Genomic DNA, 23,954 nt, shown 5'->3' on the forward strand with positions numbered 1-23,954 from the left:
CTGAGAAACGCTGGCTTGCGAAAAAGATGTGGCTGTTAGTCCCCTCACCACGTTCACTCCGATCTTTTCTTCAGCACGAGCCCCACGATGCTGCACTGGCAGGTAGTTCATATCTGTAGTGGCAGGAACATTGACACTTTAGAGTTGATGGAGGCATCCGTAATATCATTTTATAGAGTCTAGTCGAATTTACTTCGAAAAATATTTTTCTGAACGATGTCTGTACTACGTCGATGGACATTTTATAATTTTCTTAAAATCGTTATTGTGAGAATACTGCATTTTTTAGTTATGTCACTGTTCTTGCCGGGGTGCGTTATGTACATGTACATGTATACGTAGCAACGGTGAGTAACCTGTCGGTGCAGCATCGTGAGACTCGTGCTGAAGAAAGAGTTGGAGTGAAGGACCTTGTGAGGATTCACTCGCCGAGCAGGCGAAAAGGAGAAGCAGCCACATCTGATCCGCGGATCGGCGTTGCCCAGGTAGTCGTTGGACCAATTTGTACAACGTTCTTGTCTTTTTCAGTCATCATCGAAGGCGGTTTCGCAACGCAGCTACCGCTACAACATATGCAAAAAGACTTAAGACTCTCTTTAGGTATAGGCGACCAACTGGAGCAGCATCTACCGGTGGCTGCCGCTGCGAACGAGGTCTACAAACACGCTAAACGCCTTGGCTACGGCGAACACGATGTCTCCGCCGTTTACCTCAGATCCAGGTTCTAACGGAGCATGCATCGTCGAGCTTTCGCTATACCATATTTATTGCAATATCTAAACGTTGTTTCCCGTCGCTACCAGAGAAGAGTAGTGCGCTATTTGCCGAGAAGTAGCGGGTCACTTCGGTCGGGTACGCAAACAATACCGTTGCGACTATTTCGATGTTGATCGCCACGAGGTTGTTGTCGGAACAACACGTTCGGTTGTCGCTGAAAGGAACCAGAAACGAATTCAACGCTACCGGAACGCGTTAAAATATTGTACACTACATTCACAAACATACACACACATACATTCACACGCGCGAACACATGGCTGATTAATGAATGTATAAACGAACTTGTACGGTCTTTTTTACACGTTTTCTTTTTGGCAAAAGGTTTCACATTTCTTAGTGATATTCTTTTCTTTTTTTGTGGGTGTTTTCCTTTTCCTTTTTTCCTTTGATAACACTTGGCGACTACTTTTCTCGAGAACTGCGTGGGTTATGGTAAAACCGATATCTCGAATCGCATCCCGACTTCGATCCCGTAGGACGCACCCCTCGCCTGGAGCAAACATGAGAGACTTGGGACGTGTCGAAAATGTGCCTTACGATACCCGTTCGAAGCAAGGCTTTCCTTTTCCCTAGGTTCTTCTTTGCCCGCTTCATCGAGCGGGCTGATTGATTTCGTTGCTTGTGATTGATACGATGCTATGAATTGTAGATACACACGATGAGACGATGCATGGGAAAACTATCATTGGGGAAAAGGGAACGATGGGGGTAGATTATACTCTTCGTTGGTGCAATCATAAACTGTTAGGGCTATGCGAGAACTCGGAAATGTAGGGATCTAGATGGTCGGGTCGGGTTCTCCAAAGTTTCGGGATTCGGAAAAAGAAGATACAATGAATAAATTTTATGTGGGGGGGCAGGGGGTTCCGGAAACGCCTCAAATATCAGAAATATCATACCACGATTGATTTTAAAGCGAGTTTTATAATGGTAATCGAGTACTGAAAACCCCGAAATTTTCGAGAATCTCGAACATTTTTGAGAACTCTCGACTGGACGCGATATTTTCGGGTTCTCGCACACCTCTATAATTCAGCGAAACATGGTTTTCGAAATTGTAAAAAAAGGAAAGATTCATTTCTGGCAGTAGCGCTCGGAAGCGTTCGCTCGATCGAGTAACGAAGAGAGGAACAACGTTTTTGAGTTTGTCCTATCCGCCTAGCTGTTGAAAAATGTTTTATACGGTCGTTTTAATTTCCGTCACCCGTGACGTAGTTCCTGAAAGGATTTTCAAGTATATTTTAGCTGTTACAACATAATGCGTTCTCTCAAGACTTACTCAAAAACGTACGAAAGTATTTCTGTGTTCAAGTTATGCGACCAGCGACGTTTCCGACGGAATGTCGCCGCCGTATCGTTTCGTATTAGCAATTAGAAACGTGCTTACGGGCGTCTCTTCGGCTTTTTGTTATGAACGACGTGGCTCCTAATCGATTAGCCGAGAACATCGCCGAATCACAGTTCAGTCTCGGTAGTAACACAAAGAAAGTGGAGAAAAAAAAGTAACGGAAGAAATATCGAGCATTATTTAATATATATAAATATATACGTACGTTGCTATGTATAGAGGCTTTCGGACCCACAGAGCGTGTCCCTTCTATTATATTATCATTACTAGACTGCGGATCTTTATGCAAGATAAAAATTGTCTACATCGATTGCAAGAAACAGGAACTGAATCGAATGTTATTTCTTAATGATTTTAATGGAGAATTTCAATTTTGAAAATATTTCAACATATGTATTCGAATTTCATCTACTCGATTTTGTTAGCAATGCATAAAGATCCGCAGTCCAATCATTACGCTATGATTCATTGAGATTCAATCGCCACTCGCAGAAGTTTGAATGAAACGCGACGGTATGGGGTGTTGTCTAGTTAACGAGAAAAACCGACCAGTACACTCACACACACGGCGCGAGCAGGAAAACCGATTTTTTTACAAACCAGATTTTTCTACCGACTCTCAACGACGACTGCTGCTGGTATCGCATGTTCGGGAAAACGAACATGGACGATAGGAACGTTGCTCTGCTCTCTCTCGTGTGAATGTTACGACCACGGTAAACAGGGAATAAAAAAAAACAGGGGGGAACAAAATCTTTATTGATGTGAGGGTACGTGAGAGAAAACCGGCGATATCCCGTTTCCGTAAAGTCGCTGAAGACTCTTACGAACAGATACGCGACGAAGTCGAGAGCGAGCCCGAAAGGTTACGAGTTTGTTGTTTCACAGACTCGAACACGGAAACACGAGACGATCAGGCGAGTTTCCCTTAACTAGGGACGAGAGATCGACGGGGAAATCTGTCCTTTTCGATCACCAACAATGTTCGCTTTGCGGGTCTTCCTCGCTCCTCGGGGACCGGTAAATATTTTTCTAGAATTCTGTGACGAAGAATCCTTCAATTCAATCATCAAATCTCTCTCCTTGTCGAACTCTCTCTTTCCTGGTTTATATATAAACGGGGAAACTCGTGAAGCTCGCTCGTTTTAACAGATTTTCGGCCGCGCGGTCCGCCGCGCGACACTTAGCTGTAACAGTGGCTAGGCGCCCATATCACGTACTGTATATGTAATTAGATTATCGATATAGTTTTAATGTTACAATGATACTTTGTGCATCTACGAGATGAACAAGAAAAATGATGAAAATAGAAAATATTAAATATTCTACAGCAAAACATAAAGAAAAAAATTATATATAAATATATATATATATACATATAGCTAGTATAAAGTGTATAAATCACAGAGAGGGAGGAATTCCGTGTGAGTGCGATCGCGTGAGTGAGAAATACGTCATGAGCATTGCGTCAGTAACTGACGTTATATGTTTTGTCATGAAATACACTGGTTTTTGAATAAATATCTATTTGAATTACGAACATCGATACTTAATGGTGTGTGTGCGGCTTGTGAATGTACTTTTCTTTCACATACACGAACTTCTGCCCTATTACTATGTTTTGTCTAAATGTTTTTTGAACACCCGGTAGATATCTTCAATTTTTTCTTTCATATTAATCTACTCTTAGCTAGATATACATTATATATTATATTAAGTTTTAGATACCCACTGTACCTTAAAAATTGTATAAAAAGGAGTATTGTTTTTTAACATGCATGGGGTTATTCTTTGTTTTAATAAAAGCTAGATTATATATCAATAAAAATGCGAGGCGCAACATCCTCTCGTAACAATGTAGACATAAAAATTACTATATTTTATATACTATTAAGCATATATTAATATAAAGATTATTATCATACTTGCCGTACCTGTTCTATATCCCTCGGAAACAAATTAGTATCCCTGGTGAATTACGAAAAAGCTGCATTTTATTACAACTACAATCTATATTCCGAAACGAGAAACTCTAGGTATGTTCAAGCTTCTTCCTTTCTTTAGCAATTTTAATCAATTAGGTAAATCATTTTTGTTTTAAATGCGTCAAGTCTGCAATCCAGTCACAACAGATGTCCACCGTAATCGTGCAACCTGTATCTTACACGTGGACAGTTATTATGACAGCCGACAAACATCGGATCTCTCGCTGGAAGAGCTTTTTATCAAAAGAAGAAACTTCAAACATGTTAAGGTTTTTTTTTACCTACAATAATTTATAACTCGTGCATTCGATACAAATTCATTATATTTCAAATTTGGATGAAGACGATTTTTTGTTATTAAAGGATGAACTAAGAATGGTACTTACTAATTTTATTCGAATGTAGAGAACATGTAAATCATATCTGACCAAAATATCCTATATTTTCTAAATTTTAATATTTATTCTTATATTTCTTATAATTCTTATAATTCTTATATTTTCTAATTTTTCAAATTTAAGCGGGGTAATTGTTTCCCAATTTCGCTTCTAGAGCTGTCCATAATCACCCCACAATGTCTCCATCTCTTTTTACCAACAATTATTCAAATAGTAACATGTAATTTTGCATTGAAATATTATCGTATTATCGAATCACGCCAAATCGTTTTTGTATTAAATGTATATAAAGTCTACACTCCAGTCACAAAAGATGTCCACAGTAATCGTGTAACCTGCATCCCACACGTGGACATCTATTCTGACAGTCGACAAATATCGGATTTCTCTCAAGGATATCTGTTTCTCAAAATAAGAAACTCCAGGCACATAAAAAGTTCCTTTTTATCTACAATAATGTTAATACAAATTAGTTCAATTTCCCTCTTGCTTCAAATCACGCACAAATCGTTTCAGCAGCAACCGTGCACCAAACTCTGCAGTCCAGTCACAACAGATGTCCACAATAATCATGTAACCCATATCCCACACGTGGACATCCATTCTGACAGTCGACAAACATCGGATCTCTCTCAAGAATATCTGCTTCTCAAAATCAAGAAACTCCAGGCACGTAAAAATTTCTTTTTATCTACAAATATTAATACAAATTAGTTGAATTTCCCTCCCGCTTTAAATCACGCCAAATCGTTTCTACAGTAACCGTATACATACAAAGTCTACAATCCAGTCACAACAGATGTCCACAATAATCGCGTAATCCATATCCCACACGTGGACATCTGTTATGACCGCGTGGGATTCTAACATCTACATGTAAAACAAACTGTAGAGATTCATTTCGATGCAAGAACACAATCAATCATTCGGTTTCGTTAAGAAAAAAGCTCGAACATGCTCGATATCGTTTACAGCGTAAAGCACGTGCCGCGTTCGTTCGGTTCATAGGCGCCGCGAATAGACCGAATGATATTGCATGATTACAGAGGAAGCCGGCTCGTGTGCGCACGCGTCTCCTCGGGTTGCTCGTGTTCCGTGCGGTGTGCGTGAAAGTACGGTTTGTCGGTAGAGGGGATTGAGGGCGGGTGAGGGAGCCAGGGGTGGGGGCAGAGGGGTGGAGCAGCCGCCGTCTGATGACACCTGTAGCTCGACCCCCACGATCAGTTCAGCCGCGACCGTCCACGCGCCGTCTTGTTACGACGTTTTTGCACGGCTACCACTCTAAACCGATACGTGTACACATTCACGCACATCTACACACACAGGCAAACTACTCGGCGACAGCCAACACTCACTCGCACCTACACATGCACAGAAACATACAGCGACAAGAGTCACACCGACAAAAGTGTACCGTCGACGGATTTAATTCACGTGTATGTGAACAGAACACAGTCATCCAGCGCACACGTGTATAAAGCTGATTTTTACCCTTTACCCGCGTGACAAGAACCAACCCGTGGTGCGCGCATCTGCCATTATTGTCAGCGGAACTGTCATCGTACCTCCAGTGTATCGTTCGACTACTCGGAGGGGAAGAGGGCCGGAAAAGACGACGGTTCACGCGAGTATGTACCACGACCATAATAACCCGGTGCTTTACTAGACAGATCGACATTTCGCGAGTATTCTTTCTCCCCATATCGACCAGCCTTCCGTTCACGTACGCCGTTGACAACTGCCACCAGCTCCCTCTAACCGTCTCCGCCAAAGCTTTTACGCTTACGTTTGATTCCCCGGAGTTGATAGCTTGTTGTAAGAAAAAACGCCGCATGTGAGAATTTCAAAAAATTGAAGGAGGTAGACTTGTTTCTCGGATTGCGAGGGTGCGGGCTGCTCCTTCTCATTTCTCGATAACGCAGAGATGGGGGTTTTCAGTAGTCGAAAGTCCCGTTTTTACGTTCACGAGGCGTATTTGCATTATTCGGCAGCATGTAAGTAGCTGTCGCAGCTTTATGATAGATAACTCCTGTCCATAAGTCACCGGACACTTATTCAAATTTGGACGCAAACGACTTTCTGTTATTGAAGGACCGATATTATGCAAATTAAAATGGTACTTACAAATATGACCAAAATATCGTTTATTTTTTGAATTTTAATTATTATTTTCATATTTTCTAATTTTTAAAATTTAACCCTTTGGATTCGGAGCTATTCTAATTGGAAAACCGAATTTTTCTTCCGGCCCGAGTTATTCGTTCGCTTTTGACTACTGAAAAACCCTTTCTCTGCATTATCGAGAAATGGGAAGGCGCATCCCCTTCTCTAAAGTCTACCCCGTTAAAGTTTTCACTACTAATTCTTTGACATAGGACATTGCTTTTAAATTACATTATTTTTTCAGCCTTTCGAATTTATTTTCATGACTTTTTCACTGGTAATGACGTAAATTCTGTACAATGAAGCTCAATTGAATGCATAGACTGAAATTTTTTGAAATTGTAACATACGGCGTTGTTCCTTGAAACCATAGAATACATTATCCGCGACATCTGAGTAATTATTGACATTGATAACGCGAGAGTTTCGGCTGCCCCGAGAGATAGGATCGAAGTGAACGCTCGCAAATAACGGTGGACGGTTTTCTTGGGTAGTGTTTCTTGGCACGATCTTGCGTACGACCTTATTCCTAGGGAATGATCGGTGGTGTTGCGACTATGCGCAAGAAAACAGAACGTGGCCCGTATGCCCGGCAATGCGAGACGAACGCCGCCGTCGCGGAGGGGCATGTGTCTCGCGCGTGTTCACCGAGTCTCTCTCTTTCTCTCTCGTTCTCTCTCTCTCTGTTCTCTCTGAAGCAGCACACGGAAGCGCGAGAGATTCCAGAAATTGTGCTGGTGCTCTCCGCGTGTATTCCCGTCGTGCGCGCGACAGTGAAGTGTGCACGGTAACTACGTAATCGCGTAGCGTTTCCATGCAAGACTTTACTTGCTGTCGCGTTCGGAAATATCAGCAGGAATTTTCATTGGGCGAGCCTCTCCGTAAGTATCGAAAGTTACCACCAGCGCTGATGACTTTTGTTTATGCAAACAACGTCGTCGCGGTTTCGCCAACAGACATTATTCGACCTTTCGCAACGACGATCACCGCCACGCTTATGGCTAATACAAATATATGTAGCTCCCTACGCGTGACTACGCGCGACAATGTTAAGGCCGGTACGCATTTTCGAGTATTTCTGGTTCATTACAAAATTTTTAAATAACCGGCGGGAGATTCGAAGGGTCAGAGGGAGTTTAAAAACTTGCACTGCAGCAAAACTTGCGAAGCAATTTTAATTGGAAAATCAAGACATTTCTTAAACCTAGATCATCTTCATTTTATGTAATCTTTCTTACATTGGGCACAGAAAATCGAATAATTTATAGGACACAAATGAATTTGATAATATTGAAACTGTTCTGAATGATGCTATCGTCATTTTTACTGGCGCCTCAAAGTCACCATTCGAGTGTAAATGGCTAGGTTAAAGGTACCTATTGCTGCGGTTATACGGTTTACTGCGGTGTTTTTCTCCCTATGAGATTCAAATACGTAAAACTAACTATTTTGCTCCGAATAAATTTGTACAATTCAATGAGAATGTATTCTCGTTGGCGAGGCAAACAAAATTGCCAATTATATCCTCACATTTTTATAATCTCAGCATTTGAGAAAACATTCTCATACGGTGAATGTACCTAGTACTTCGGGTGTAGGTTTTACTGCGGTGTTTTTCCGGAATAAATTCTAAATTTTCCTGAAAAAGTTGCTCAGGATTTGAAAAAACATTCTTCATAAAAGGTGAAGCTAAGACTATTTTTCTTCTATCTCGATCGCCAAAGGACTGTTGCTCACGTGATTGTACATTCTTTATATGTATTGCTTTAAATTTATAACGTTCCATAAAATGCTTACACGTATTATTGTTTCATGATGAATTCGGAATAATATTAAAGTATAAAGCACGATCGAAGCATGATACCGCAGTAATCGGTACAGTTACCCTAGTTTGTAGATGTCGATAAAATCACAATGCAAACACCACTTTCTCTTTCATGGAATTTTTGACCTTACGGGGATGAATTTTCGGTCGGTGGCGCAGCGTCTACTTAAAATCCGGCGATTCCGTTCAGCACAAATGGAATCTGTCCACGCTATTTCCTCCACCATCGGTCTGTCCCCTTCACCTCCTTTTCTACGCTATTCTACCTGGTGTGCGAGTGGTCCCGCGCACACTGCCATCCCGAGTATCTATATTTGTCGGATCGCCGTCTATGATGTGTGGTCACCAATACTCGGCCATTGTCGTAGTACGTGCATCACGATTTCGCTTATTTATCCTACACATGTGCACTTGATACGCGCAGATACAGCACGCGTCTTATTTACCGAGCGACCAAAGAAAGAGACCAAGAGAGACGGAGAGGCCAAAACAGAAAGAGGAATCAAGAGATAGCGCCGTGAACGACACAAGCTATTTTTCAGACTCGGTATTGAGCTCGGATCGACTTCGACATCTTACGGAAAAATGTGTATTTAGACGCAACCAATTACGAACTGTCTTGTCTAATTTCTCACTCGTTTTTTAATCTGGTAAGGGATGTAGACGTTTATGGTGAATTCTGCTTCGACTTTTCACCGTCAAAAAAATAAAATCGATAACATTTTGTACGTATTACTGCGGACGAAAAAGAGCCTGTACCAATTACTGCGTACCCATTGCTGCGGTTTAGAATTCGAAATAAACGAGCGTTAAAAAGGCTAGTTTCTTTTTATATATATCTTTATTATATCGAAGTATCTAAATAATAATAAAACTTTGCAATTTTTGGAGCAATATAAAGAATGTAGAATCACGTAAACAACAGTCCTTTGGTGATGGAGATAGAAGAAAACTGGTCTTATTTTTATCTTTTACGAAGAATGTTTTCTCAAATCCTGAGATTATAAAAATATGAGAGTGATTGGCAATTTTGTTTGCCTCACCAACGAGACTACAACCTCGTTGAATCGTATACATTTATTCAGGATAAAATATTTGTTTTCACACCTGCAGTAATAGGTGTTACATCTCAATTTAGACTATTCGTTATAAGCGTGGCTCGGTACGTATTATAGGTCAGGGGTTTCGTTAGCAGATCGGTCTCCCACTCGCTTGCATGGGAAATCGTATTATCTCGCCGTAAACAAAATGGAAACACTGGTTTTTCATTGTCGCCGATTCGGCCGCGCTGTGTGTGCAGCCGAATGAATAATAAGGAGTCGAGACGCTGGCGGACGACGCGTCATGTATACGGTTACACGATGAAGCAAATGATGGCATATTCGTCGGCTGTGTCGGTGGGTGTTGCGTTTGTGTCGGTGCAATCGTGTTTGCATCGTTCGCCGGCTGGTAGGGATGGATAAGTAGAGTTAGGAGGATCAGACCTTGGTGGGGGAAACAGTGTGGACAGGTTGCGTTCGTGCTAAGCCGAGTCTCGTCGCCTCTCGCATTCCGAGACGCGGATTCCGGAGCGGTTTTCTTTTAAGGAAGACAGAGGCTGTTGGAGGAGGGATCGTGTGCTAGAGCGAGACGGAGAAAGAGAACGAAAGAGAAGTGGAACGCTTACGGTACCGATTTTCCAGCGAGCATTCGAGTCTACGCGTTCCTCTTCTTTTTTTTCTCTCTCTCTCTCTCTTTCTCTCTGTCCCCCCGCTTCCTTCGTCTTCTTGTTCTTCTTCTTTCCTTGTTTCGTTGCAGACCGGATAGTCTGGTCGACCAGGCCGCCTTTTTCCTCTTCGAACAGCGCCGTGAACAAATACACAAGCCATAAGGGTAGAACGATCGTTGCACCTACAGCTGCTTATCGACTGCGTCACGATCCCACTTAGCGTACGTCCTTGAATCACGTAACGCTTTTACTCCTCGACTTTTCGCCTCGTTACCCATCCCTCGAAAGCGTCTTCGTTCGATGATACCGGTCCACGATCATTTTCCCCTTCCGATCAGTCGATCTTTACGAAAATTCATGATCGTACAAAGTTAGTTACATACAGCGAACCACGAAAACGTATTTGAGCGCACTTTAAAACAGTATAACTTTTTCATGATCAGACTAAATCACCTGCCTTTTTTCGAGCAATTAGAAGAATTGATTTACCGAATGACATGACAAGAAGATTTTGGAAAAATTGCAACTGCTAAGAATTACATGAAAAAGTATAAGAGGCACCATTTATAACTTTTTTATTGGAGCCCGTAATGAAAATTTAAAATATGCGTTTTGTAGATGTATGTTCGTTATACACATGCTGAAAATTTCATCGAAATCGGTTGACACCGAAAAAACAGAAACTGACCAAAAGTCGCGAAAAACTATGATTTTCACCATATTTAACCGCTTGCAGCTCTTGGGTATGTTAATCGATATTGATGAAATTTTCAAGATGTGTATAACTAACATAGATCTACAAAACGTATATCTTAAATTTTCATTAAGGGTCCAAATAAAACAGTTTTAAAAAATGCTTTTTTTATTTTTGCATACAACCTTGTAAATTGTAATTTTTGGAAAATCATTTTTTGCGGAACATTTAGTAAACCAATGCTTCTAATTGCTTACAAAACATCAGGTCTGTTGGTATAATTATAAAAAAGTTATATTGTTTTAAAGTGCGTTCAAATACTTTCGTGGTCCGCTGTATGTGCAATGGTCAACTGGAATATTTTGGCGGTTATGGGATGTCGGAGGAGTAGCGAGGTCGATTTGTTCGTCGACGGACCGCTGAAAAATGTTAGCGACTCGGCGAGTAGGTCATTTGCCCTTGTTATGCCGGATACTTTCGACTTGGGCTGCCGGCGAGAACGGTACATCGGTTCGTAAAAGGATCGTTGCCTGTTTGCGTGTTCCTACCGGGCTGAGTACGCTATTATTACGATTTAACGTTCGACGTGTGGCAACACTAGTTCCACACGGTACTGGAGATTTTCGTGAAAAGACAGGGGTCATGAGCGTTATTCGATTGATAGACGGCAGAACCTCACGTACGCTAACTGGGACGCTGACATTGATTTTCCGATAGAAAATAACAGTAACGAAACAGTCGTAAAATAAACGGTCGAAGAAATTTCTGTCATTTTTTTGTTTTTATTACACTAGAATTACCGAGTATCGAACATGAGAAATTGCCAAATTGTTTTATTTTTATCTCTATTGTAATATGTGCCCATAATTATGAAAGTGCTCTAACATAAGTCGTATCGTCGGTCTCGTATGAAAATTTGCCTATGTCCTAAAAAGTAAATTTTACAGGAGGCGAAAAGAAAAACTATTTTACACGGAGATGTTTTCTAACTATGTTTACATAGATCGGAAAGAAAGTTCTTGCGGTTTTTATTATAAAATCAAAATAACAAAAATCGTAAGAACTTTCTTTCCGACCTAATATTTAGACCCTAATTAAAACAGTTAATGAAAAAAGTTACCCTCAAACGTTAGAAATTGAAATACCTAAGAAGGCGAAGCTGAAAACCCAATTTTCATAGAAAATAGACTTAGGCTGGGAACTGGGACAAGTTACTACTCTTTTGGAAGTAAAGATAGAGAAAAATTATAGAGGAAAAAATCATATGTCATCGTACGTTCTAACTTCCTACAACCTTATTTTTTATGCGGATGCACCGATGCAACCGCCAGATGCAATTGTACTGTATTCTTTAATGCAACTTCTTGTTGTTAAACCAATCGATCCCTTATATTGTCCTATGTATGTATAAAAGTACTAACCCAAGGTCATGTAAACGTCAATACTTCGCGAGATACTTGACATTTTGTTGTGTCAGACTAAACACGGCATTAGTTCCTACAATTCTTGTAGTAAAGTACGTTTCTGCATCGTCGCTTTAACCCATTGCATTATAAATTACAATATTGATTAACTTGTTCTACGTTAAAATCGGTCAAAACAAATAAATTGGCTACTTATGCTTCTATTATTTTTACGCGCCTTCGAGCCAACAGTCTCAGAAGGCTCGGTGAAAGTGCACAGATGAGATAGAGCCTATAAGAGAAAGGAGTAATTATAGCTTATGACACACTGCTGCAACCACTAATTTTTTCATCCCGGAGAACACATTCATTTGCGTCTCTTTCTTTCGTTTAATCGTGGATTATTTCGAACAATCTTCCACGAAACTTCATCGTTTACAATTTCCACCACGTTGCTTCTTGGCACGGTTTACAACGCCGCGTCACTCGCTTGGAATTTTGAAAATCAACCGCTTCTCGCGTTACCATAACCTCCTGGGAATACGAAATTTCAATCTCTGCTTCCTTTCCACTATCACTGGTTATATCAATTATTACTCGATCTATTTCTTTGGAAACATTTCATCAGAAATCGTGGACAGGGCTCGTTTGCCCATGGTTGCCATAATCTGATCTGGGAATACGGGATTTGTCTGATCTTCTCCTGCCCAGCTATTTGCACTCATTGTAGAAATGAGGGTCCCTCTTGGGGGTCGATGGAAATTAAAAAAGGATCTACAGTATTCCAAGGGTCTATCTGGGGTGGATTATAAATTTTTCTGTTTTAACATGTTATTGAACTTTTCAGGAATGTAATTATTCGATAGTAATGTTCGTTTTAATACGTATAAATATTGGACATTCTAAAGCCGAATGTCATATCGCTTTTATTTAAGTAAAATAAATAGTAAAAATGAGAATAGTACAAAAATAATCAATCATAAATCTAATAAACCCCAATTCTTCGAATTTTTTCTTCATATTCTCAGTCAGATTGTTATCTTTCAGTTTTTTATGTGCAATTATTAGTATTATAATCAGACTCCGGATGTTTATGGGAAATAAAAGGTTTGTGCATCAATTGCAAGACGCAGGGGCTAAATATAAATTTATATTCTTCATTAATAATTTTACTGTGGCGAAATTAATAGATTAATAATCTTAGTCTTTTAATATTTTCACTGTTTCAAATTGCACTCGCTCATTCTTGTTGTAAATGCACCAAATCCGGAGTCTAATTATGATTATGTTGTACGCTGTATATTATACAGAAAAATGTAAGGGGGTCGATGAAGAAAGGTCGATGTAGGAAAAAATTTGGGAGCTTCTGGTCTAAATTATTGTTCAATCTCTATTCCTCTTTAAACATTGAATTTAACTAATGACAAGAGTCGTTGACAGAACGACGAGCATCGACCCAACAACGACAAATGTTTTTTCGGACTCGTTCACCCTGCGGCTGCCAAAAAAAGTCGTGCTCGCGTCACGGATTTACATTGACAGGTCAATGGTCGCGCCATCTTGGAATCGGCGGACCAATCGTGCGATCGAACAGGTAACACGTGGTTCCTCGATGTATGTATACGGCATGTGTAGTTTGCGAACGGTAAACCGAACGCGCGGTGCACTCCGTTGTTCCTGCGTTCTCTCCCGGGTTCCCTTAGTTTATAAATAAACAACGCGCTCGATCGACTCACCTGGCACGTTCCGCTTTCAACCGTGACACTTATCTCAACGTGTTTCTGCGCCTGGAAGACACGTGTGCGGACCACAGGTCTCGGCCCTGTTCGATCACAGCTGATCCTCACCGATCATTCATTCCATATTCCATCCCATTCCGATCTGTTAGGGACAACCATTACTAGACACCGGATTTGATGCACCTATAACAAAAATCAGTAGGTGTAATTTCAAACAGTAAGACCGTCAGAAAATGTAAGAACCATTAAACATATTAGCCAATATTAGGAAAGAAAATCAATTTCTAATTTCGTTCCAGTTCGTTGCACTTCAGGCAGAACATTTTTATTTTGCATAACGATCCTCTGTCTAATGATCATAATCCTTTATCGAATGCAATAAGTAGACGGCGGATTTGATGGCATTTATAAGAAAAATCAGTAGGTGTAATTTCAAACAGCAAGGCCATCAGAAAAATTTTGAAAATACTGTTGTATTATTTTCAACGTATTAAACATATTAGGAAAGAAAATCAATTTCTATTTCGTTCCAGTTCGTTGCAATTCAGACATAAAAGTTTTACTTTGCATAAAGATCCGCTGTTTAACCGTTACACATCGACAATTAAGTCGATCGTCGAGTATAAATCTGAAAGAAAGATTCTGTACAATTGCAATGTACATGTGTCGCATACATACCGAAACTGTAACAGGATCGTCGGGGATTAGGAAAATTCACGAGAACAGGCTGTAGCATTTCCCGAGTACTTTCACCGGAGCTGGATTTTGGCGCCAATCGCGTTCACTGTTGTCGGCCGTTCACGGAGAATGTGAAAGGCGAAGACGAAGTACTTTCCCAGAAGAATCCGTTCCTATAACGTAAATCGTATTCGAACACCGACCACTTCATTCCCGTAGTGACATTTGCAGCAGAAAGTCTTTCCTGCCGGTATGCACCGCCAGATGGCGTTCGACATTATGCTCGAGTGTACACCGTAGTCAGTAAATCATTTTAATTCCTAAGAGCCAGTCTTCACTGTAATAACGTATAAAATTTACATAACTACTGAAAATAGCGATGGAAAAGTGTAATGATCATCCATGGGAATAACGAGTGTCGTGTATGTGAATAATTATAATCGAATGCAAAGTAGCTATGGGAAGTTTGGCGGGCAATTTTTCGAGGGAACGGTATGGCGCATGCGCGCAAGGGATGGCGGGACGAGTTGTTGATAGTCGACCATGGTTGGCATTAGTGTCCGCCGTCCGCACGTGTCGGGAGTCGGGAGAGCTCTGCGTCGGTAGACTGTGGGTTGGATTAAATTCCTGATTAAACGTGAACTGTGCATTCATAATTCGTTTTTTGTCGATTGCATGTTATATCGGTCGTAGAGATCTATCAATTTTTGTGAAGTTTCCTTCGTGAGTGTGAATTGTGAATCGCAATATGGCCTGGAACGGTGCGACATGCCAACGGCGTACTGTGTCTTGCGTAGTTCACGGTATTTACAATTTGGTTTTGCACTTTGCACCTGCCTTATTTCGAACCGCTAATCGGTAGTCGATTTCCCTGGAAATTTATTACTTGAAAACAAGAGACGTGTATGAAATGTATAGCAGTCTATTGCTTCATGTCCTTGACTTGACATTAGGGCTGTTACTTTTTCGAAGCTACGACAATTCGAAGGATTCGAAGGAACGAAGGGAACTTCGATTCTCATCACCTTCGAAGTATCTGAAATCGGAGCTCCGAAATTCGAAAAATATAATATAACACTATTCTTACATCAGTGTGTATACTATTTCAAATTACAACTATTTTTGTGATAAATGTATCAAATACGCTGTCCAATAATAATTCTTCAAATGACAGACTACTGGCATCGAATGGCCGACTATTGGAACAATTCATTCACTGAAAAAGTTGTTAACACGAATTATATAATTGTGGTGGTATTTGATGATACTTTTTAACCTGTTTTTCAATATTCTATAATTGCTGTGTATGTAAGACGTTCTTTTAATTTTACTTTTACTGTTACTTAATTTTACTGCATTTTATGATTTTGTCTTTGTTGAACGCCATATCTCATCAGTAGACTGCGGATCTTTATGCAAAATAAAAAATGTTTGCATCGATTGTAAGACACAGATACTCAAATGGAAATTTCTTTCTTCTTTTAATTATCTTATTAAGGTGAAACCAATACGCACTGGTAGCCTTCAATCTTTTTAATATGGCCACTGTTTTAAATCATGCCTATCCATTTTTGTTATAAATGCATAAAATTGTCATTTTACAGCAAGAAAACATTTTCAATATATGAAACTTGAAAAATTTACTTTTGACCACGAAACACGGGATTCATGGCTAACATGGTGTGGGTAAAACGAGAATTTCTGCGAAGCCTTCCATCTTTTTAATATGTCCACCATTTTAAATTGTATTATACCTATCCATTTTTGTTATAAATGCATAAAATCCGCAGTCCACTTGGATTTAGGCGTTTTAAAGGGTTTTCACAGCAAGAAAAACATTTTCAATATACGAAACCTGAGAAATTGATTTTTGGTCACGAAAAACGGGATTCCAGTCCATAGTGCACTGTGTGAGAAATATTGAAGGGGGAGAAACGTCTTCAATCTTTTTAATATGTCCAGTGTTTTAAATTGTACCTATCCATTTTTGTTAGAAATGTATAAAATTGTCACTTTATAGCAGTTGGGCAAAAATTTAATCAACGATTGAAGAATAAATTTCTACTTCAATCGTGAATCGCAATTAACAATTAAACTCTTACTTTAGTCGTTAATTGCGGTTAACGATTACATTCTTTTCAATTGAAATCGTGAATCGGATAATTGATTAATGATTAACTGTTGAATGCATATTGAAAAAAAAAATATAAACTGAGTTGTTGAGAGATATACATATTTCTGTCAATTCTCCATCTCCGCTCTCTGTCACTCTCTCCCTCCTTATTACAATTTATCGATAGACCGTGTGGCGATTAACTTTAACAATTGATTAAATCAAACGATTTCTTTTTTTAATCAACGATTGACGATTAACTTCATCAATCGATTGAATCAATCGTTTTTCAATGATTACCTTTTTTAATTGTACACATTAATTAATCAATCATGGTTAAAATTTCAATTGATTAATTGCCCAACTGTGCTTTATATGTAGCAAGAAAAACTGTTTGAAACTTTTTCCATAGTGCACTATAGGAGGAACATTGTAGGGGAGAAAGGGCGACACGGTGTGGGTAAAACGAGAATTTCTGCCTTGCAGGTGTCGAGGGGTGCAGGATCACGGATGACGCCTGATGATCGTAGTCGTGGCTGAGCTAGTTGGCTGAGGAATATAAAAAACGAACCCGCCGCACAGTCTAGATAATTGCTGGGAGTCGGCCGTGCAAAATATATTAGCGACTTGTTGACAGTGGTTGGTTGGCCGTTATCTACGCATGGAAGAGGATGGTTCTTCTACGGCGAGATGCTCCTCGTCATTACTGACGATACGATTGTATCGATACGATCCGTGTCGTGGATCTAACGCGAACTTATAGTTTCGGGTTTCGTAAGTGTCGGGCCGATTTTCAAACCGATTCGAAAAGCACGAGTTCTCCTGTTGTTCCGTCGGGGAAACGATGAGTCGCGCAGCAACATAGCAAAACCGTGTATGTAGCCATATACCGCGGGGACGGTGAATGGAAAGTTAACAGATCACGCGACAGTGATGCAGTGCCGTAGTGTCAGTGCCAAGTGCCACGTGCCTATTGCTTGGATTACTTGAAGATGCCGTCGTCCGGTGGATACTATGACGACAGGAATCCTCTGCTCAAGGGCACCTTATCAAGGTGAGTTCCACCGTTCTTTCTACGTTTTACGCAATCTAGCAATCCATGGAGTTTCCAGAGATCTTGGAATTTTTTAATCTTTTTGTTTCTTGATGTTCTGTACTTTGATCATTCTGTATTTTGTTCTTCGAGGTTTTAGCAGGCGGCGCTGGAGCAGTCTTGTAACAATTAGACTGCAGATCGTTTTGCAAACTGTTCTACATCGATTCTGTGGAATAGAAATGAACAACTACCCAGTAATAAATAAAACCAATATCTTTGATATTAATTAATGATCTGTGATTGACCGTGGGAGAATCGTTTTGTGTTTTGTTTATGTGTGCCCATATTTATGAAAGTGGTCTAACAGTCGCTAGACTGCGGATCTTTATGCGTTTATGGCTTATAAAAATTGTCAAAAAATGCTGGAGTATTAAATTCAACAGAATTTAGTACGATTTTGATTTATGTTCGATTTAGGAATGCTATCACCAATGAAAATAGAATTTTATTTGTTACCACATACTCATAATAATGGGCACGTGTATTTATGTTTCTGTACGAGATGTACATACAGCTTATCGTTCGCGATGGGAACAAAATGTGATTAGGTTTAAAGGGCCTAGTGTTGTGGTAGGGAAAGGGGATTTTTTTCAAGGTCATTCTTCAGAAATATGTATTGTTAGTCTTTAATAGCGAAAGTCGAGATGAATTCAACGACCTATAGTATTCTGACCTCCGTATGACTTTCAGATTAATTCTTTATTTACTAAGTGTTTGCTTTTTCGAACCTAATTTCTTGGTATTCAAAATGATAAGCGAGGTAGTACTTGTGGTGCGTCAGATAAGTGGGATATGTACTTTCCAGAAAAATGTACACTCATTGTCAGTTTGTACACTTGGGATGACGTACACTTAATTCAATTATTTCGCCAAATTTATTTCTTTTATCTCTCCTTACTTTTACAAAGTCACGTTACAAATAGTCACGTTTAGTGAACCTAGTGCGAAGGAAAAGGATAGAAGAAAATATGGATTCAATAAAGATTAATACTTCAGGGTTGATACTGCTGTTAACCCTTTCATTTTAGAGATATTGGGGAAATATCTTGTCCATTGTAGTGAAAGGATCAAAAGAAATGGCTAGTCAGAGGGGGCTACATTTTGCATACTGTTTACATGTACCAGCCTATACATAGAATTCACGTCTACTTTTTCTAAAAAGGATGGTCACTATTATCTCGTCATAATGGTATCCTCTTATAGGTTTCACTATAGGGGTTGTTGAGCAAGGGTGTAATTGTTGAATAATTCATTCTCTCAAAGTGACTAGAGTAGCAACACCTATACAAGTAAACTATTACGCGTGTTCACCGTATATTTGGGAAACAGCCTGGATTATGGAGAAAAATTTTGTTTGGTTTCTGGTGGAACTGGTAAAACGGCTGAGAATATACGATTCCCGTTGCGATTCCCAGAAAAAGTAACGACCGGCGAAGGATCGTTGATAACGAGCGAAGGAAAGTGTGACACCAGAGATTCATTTTAGCCGATTACCCGACCAGTCGGTTGATCTCCTTGGTGCCTAACCGGTCTTCGGGTTCGCTTCTGTTTTTAAATACGTCGGCCTCCGCTCCACGCTCTCTCGCTCTCCCTCTGTGTTTCCAGAGAGGAAGAGAGAGAATCGCGGAGCCTCTGTCGCTCGAATCGAATCGAATAATTCGTCGATTATCTCTCGAACGGAGTAACTCGTTCCACCACTATTCTCGCAAACGTTAATGGACCCCGTCGGGTCTACGGGCTTATACCGGGTGATACGTTCGTGTTTGCCAATAGACTTTCTTTTCTACTTTCTGGGCGAACCGCTCCGCCACTTTCTTGCCGGTAATTAGCACCTTGTTTACCGGTCGCTAAAACTAACGTACAGCAAATCCTCGACTTAGGCGGTGCATTCGTTCAGGCGGTTTCCGCGCTAGTCGAAAAATGTTATTCAAAAACGAATGTCACCGTTCGGAATTGGTTTTTCTGATTCGCTTCTAAGAATCTGCGTATTTATGAATCCGCGTAAACCAGCGGTTTCCAACCTGGGAGGCGCGGACTATTGCCAGGCGCCAAAATTTTTCAATAAGAAATTAATTTTCATACTGTAATGTCTACAAATAAATAAAACTTAACAGTTTTTGAAAACGTGTCCATACTATTATATCTATTAAAAATGTAAAAGGTAGGGAGGCGCAGACTATTGCCAGAGTAGGCGCCAAAATGTGTTAACAAAAAATATTTATGGCATAATTTAAATGGTATCGAAGGAGGAATATCATAGAACAATTTCTTTTGTCCGGTTATTTTTTCAGTCTTTTCAAGGTCATCGTTATTGTTTTATCGGGAAAACTTATATTTTTGTTATTCCATCTTGTAGCGGCTGAAAAAATACACTTGAATATGCTTAAGTCATTAACAAGATGGAATAAAGAAAATAAGTTTGCCGATAAAAAATAACGATGACCTTGAAAAAACTATGAAAAAATAACCGGACAAATAAAAATTGTTCTTCTATGATATTCCTCCTTCGACACCATTTAAATTATGCCATAAATATTTTTTTTGTGCCATTAAACATAAAGGATATATTTAGGTGGCCTCGTTCAGCTGAAACACCCTGTATATTTTTTCGGAGAGTCGTAGTAGCATAAAGGTTGGAAACAGGTAGTGTAAAACGAATCCGCGTAAGTCGAGGACTTACTGTACACAATTTGTTGCTAGCCTAGAGGTGCAGGTGTTTCATAAAAATTGCGTTTCATCGACTAGACATTTGCAATATGCCAAGTTGTTAAAAGTAGATCTCGCCGTATAAACAACGCGATAAAATCATGGTTTAAACGCGGGGTGCAGATCGAAGTTTCTGGCTCGCACACAACGCATTGAGCGAAACGCACCGTCAGCGTTTCCCTCGCTTCGGATATTGGTTAGGGTAATACGATTACAGGTTCACTGTTTAGTCAATCGATACACCTTAACGAAGAAATGAGAACCTTTATCCATTACGAGATTGGGGGGGGGGGGAAACATTCACACGTACTCTTGTGGCATTGAACGATGCACTTGCAATAATTTCGCGGTAGCGTTGCCAAAACAAACGAATCGTTTAGCGAAAGACGATGAAGAATCAACAACGGATTAACAATAAAATTATTTTATACAATTTTAGTATCGAATTTATTCATTGCAACATTTTTACGGAAGATTATACATACTCTCGATAAATTCTCGTGCAACATGTTTACAATTTTATGTCGCAATTACACATCACAATGCAAAATATAAATTTTCTGCATCGATTGCAAGAAAAAGAAGCTGCATACATATTTGTTTCTTCTTTTTAAAATTGTTATGACTAGACTGCAGATATGTATTTTGTGCAAAACACACATTTTCTGCTTCAATTGTAAGAGAAAGGAGTCGCATACACCTTTATTTCTTCTAACAATTTTCATGACTAGACTGCGGATGTTTATGCAAAATACAAGTTTGCTGCATCAATTATTTATCCTCATAACCATTGTAATGACTACTTGAAGGAAAAAGAAGCTGTACAGACATTTATTTCTTCTCCTAACAATTTTAATAACTAAGCTGCAGATGTTTATGCGAAATCACTTTTTCCCAATGAATTTACTTTCACGCACCGCTCACAAATAAATCGATTAGACGAAAGATCTTTAAAAACGCTTGTATAAAAATTGACTCGATCAATTGATTGTAGGGGCTTGTCTGTAGACTATCGTGTTGCAAGAATGCCAGCAACATTTTTCGGTTTCTCCCCGGCGGACAAAGAAAGAGGAAAACCGGACACCTCATCAGTTTCTTTCTCGACGAGCCAAGCATTCTCGTTCCAAAAGTGTGTCCTAACGGTACATACAAGCCGAATCGCGTCGCGTCATCCTGATTCCCGGTAAATCGTCGAGGAATCGGTGTGTACGAAACCTTGGTTATATAAAATCAACGATTTTCGTTAAACCGAGCGAGCAACCCACCGCGTACGATCGGTAAACAAATGTAAATGGAATTATGTATGTATGATAGGTATTGTCTCGCGCGAACATTGATAGCTCGCATCGTTAACCGGCTGCCATAAACCTCGGATTCAACGTAGACCACGTTCTAACACCTCGAGTGTGTGGCTTTTGCCGTTCTTGTTATTTTGTTATAATACCTTTTTAACCGGCGGATAATCGTACAGCGCGATATAAAAGAATTTATCTCGTTAGTTTGAGAAAAACGCAAGCTAATCAACTTCGGAACAATCGATGCGAAACTCTTCTTTTATAACAGACTTGCAACATTGCCATTGTTTTGCTTTTTTTATTGGCGATTTTCTATTGTATATTCCTTCATTTCTTCTCGTCGATAAGCGAGAAGGCTATACTCCATTAGATTTTGTGCAATTTTTATTGTAACGCGTGTTTGAATAAAGAAAATTGAATGATTACTAGAGCTGCGCGAGAATTTGATGGTCGGGACGAGTCGGATCGGGTTCCGAAAGGAAATGGTTTCCCCTGGAAGCAACTTTACAGTTTCAATAATTGCAAAATGAAAAATATATGAAATAAAAAATCATCTGACCGGCAGTGATAGGTGTGGCGTTAGTACGCACGTTTCTGACCTCTCGACGAGAGAGATATCCTGTCTATCTGGCGCACTATCCGAGCCATAACATCAACTAAAAGAAGGCCGGCCGAGTTAAAACGTAAACGGTTTCCGCCAGTTCGCAAACATCGAGTCCCTGGAGCACCTAGCAACGCTAGCAAAGTGTGCATCGCTCAGCTATTAAACTCTGCGCGTCGAGGCAAGATAGTTAATGGACGAACGCAGTTCAGCGAACCGTGTCACGAGCCAGGTACCCAGAATATCGTAATTGGTCGACGCGTAGCTAGCCTAAACGAACGACGCGTGCACAGGCCGCTCCAATTATTCCCTGCCGGTGTTCTACGCAGTTCCTTCGGTCGAAAACGGCAAGAATCATTTGTCCAACTCTGTCCAAGTTTCGATCCGATGATGCCGGTAAAGGGATCTCGTGGAAGCGAAGGGGGTATTCTTATTTTCGAGAATTTTTTTTCGTAAAAACTATTGAATCTGTAAAGAAAAGCAAAAGATCGATTTTCTGTAGATAAAAACCAGAATTTTCTTTACAGTTACAGTGATTAAAAACGCCTTTATTCCCCAAAAATGTGGTAGAAGAGAAAAGAAAATTTATATCTTTTGTATGGCTACATTTATATTAATGATTAAATATTGTCTATGTAATTGAAAATTTTTATAGTTAATTTTTAGGAAAGTGGAAGCAAATAGAATCTCATTGTCAGTGTCAATGGCCTTGGTAGATACAAAATTAATAAAAATCGTATCAAATTCTATGGAATTCTGTATTCTAATATTTCTGGAAAATTTTTATACGCCATAAATGGATTTATGGCTTCTGAAAATTAAAAAAAAAAATGCTAGAACATAAAATTCGACACAATTCAGTACAATTTTAATTGATTTCAGATCTATAAAGGCTACTACCATTGAAAATAAGATTTCATTTGGTTCCACTTTCTTAAAATTCGTCTAGAAAAATCGCAAATTGCATGAACATCCGCAGTCTATTGATTACAAAGGAATCAAATTTGATTTCATCCATAAAGAAAGGCATAACGTTCAGATTTGTTAGACTTTGTTCAAATCTTCATCGTGAGTCTGACTCGTTGAAATACGACAAGGGGTTAAGACAGCCGGTTAGGTGGAAGCGTGACGAGTGCATCAGCTGACAGTGACCTAAAAACCGATAGGTATCGGTAGGAGCCGGTGTTTCCGCATCGGCAGCCAATCAGGCCGATTAGGCGAGCAAAACTCGCGGCAGAGTCGATAGCTGCTGACGCAGAGATGCTCTCTTTTTTCCCCGGAACGACCCAGAAATCGGTTGAACACTGTTCTACCGGTTTCCTTAGTTCTACGGTAAAGGAGGATGATTTCGAGTAGATAGGAGACGCTACGGAATTTTTGCTCCGTCGATGAAAGTCAAACGAGCACGCAACAAGTTGAGAT

At 39.8% G+C, this 23,954-nt stretch overlaps 2 protein-coding genes across 6 annotated transcripts in view; both read left to right on the forward strand.

The window, feature by feature from the left end:
* The window catches only part of Ndf (Nucleosome-destabilizing factor), a 51,935-nt gene extending 46,966 nt beyond the window's left edge, over positions 1 to 4,969 (forward strand). For both annotated transcript variants that reach the window (XM_076426722.1, XM_076426723.1), the window contains one exon: positions 529 to 4,969. In XM_076426722.1, the coding sequence (XP_076282837.1) occupies positions 529 to 728 (200 nt within the window). In that variant the 3' untranslated portion in view covers positions 729 to 4,969. The remainder of the gene's footprint in view (positions 1 to 528) is intronic.
* A 745-nt stretch (positions 4,970 to 5,714) lies between these two features.
* The window catches only part of Lilli (AF4/FMR2 family member lilliputian), a 292,861-nt gene continuing 274,621 nt past the window's right edge, over positions 5,715 to 23,954 (forward strand). For 3 of the 4 annotated variants that reach the window (XM_076426703.1, XM_076426705.1, XM_076426706.1), the window contains exons 1-2: positions 5,715 to 6,139; positions 17,321 to 17,888. In XM_076426703.1, coding sequence (XP_076282818.1) covers positions 17,849 to 17,888 — 40 coding nt within the window. In that variant the 5' untranslated portion in view covers positions 5,715 to 6,139; positions 17,321 to 17,848. Of the gene's footprint in view, positions 6,140 to 13,935; positions 15,525 to 17,320; positions 17,889 to 23,954 lie in introns of those variants that run through there. The other variant, XM_076426704.1, reaches the window with a different exon arrangement.

Source organism: Lasioglossum baleicum, chromosome 6, assembly GCF_051020765.1.
Source record: "Lasioglossum baleicum chromosome 6, iyLasBale1, whole genome shotgun sequence".
NCBI classification, from domain to species: Eukaryota; Metazoa; Arthropoda; class Insecta; order Hymenoptera; family Halictidae; genus Lasioglossum; species Lasioglossum baleicum.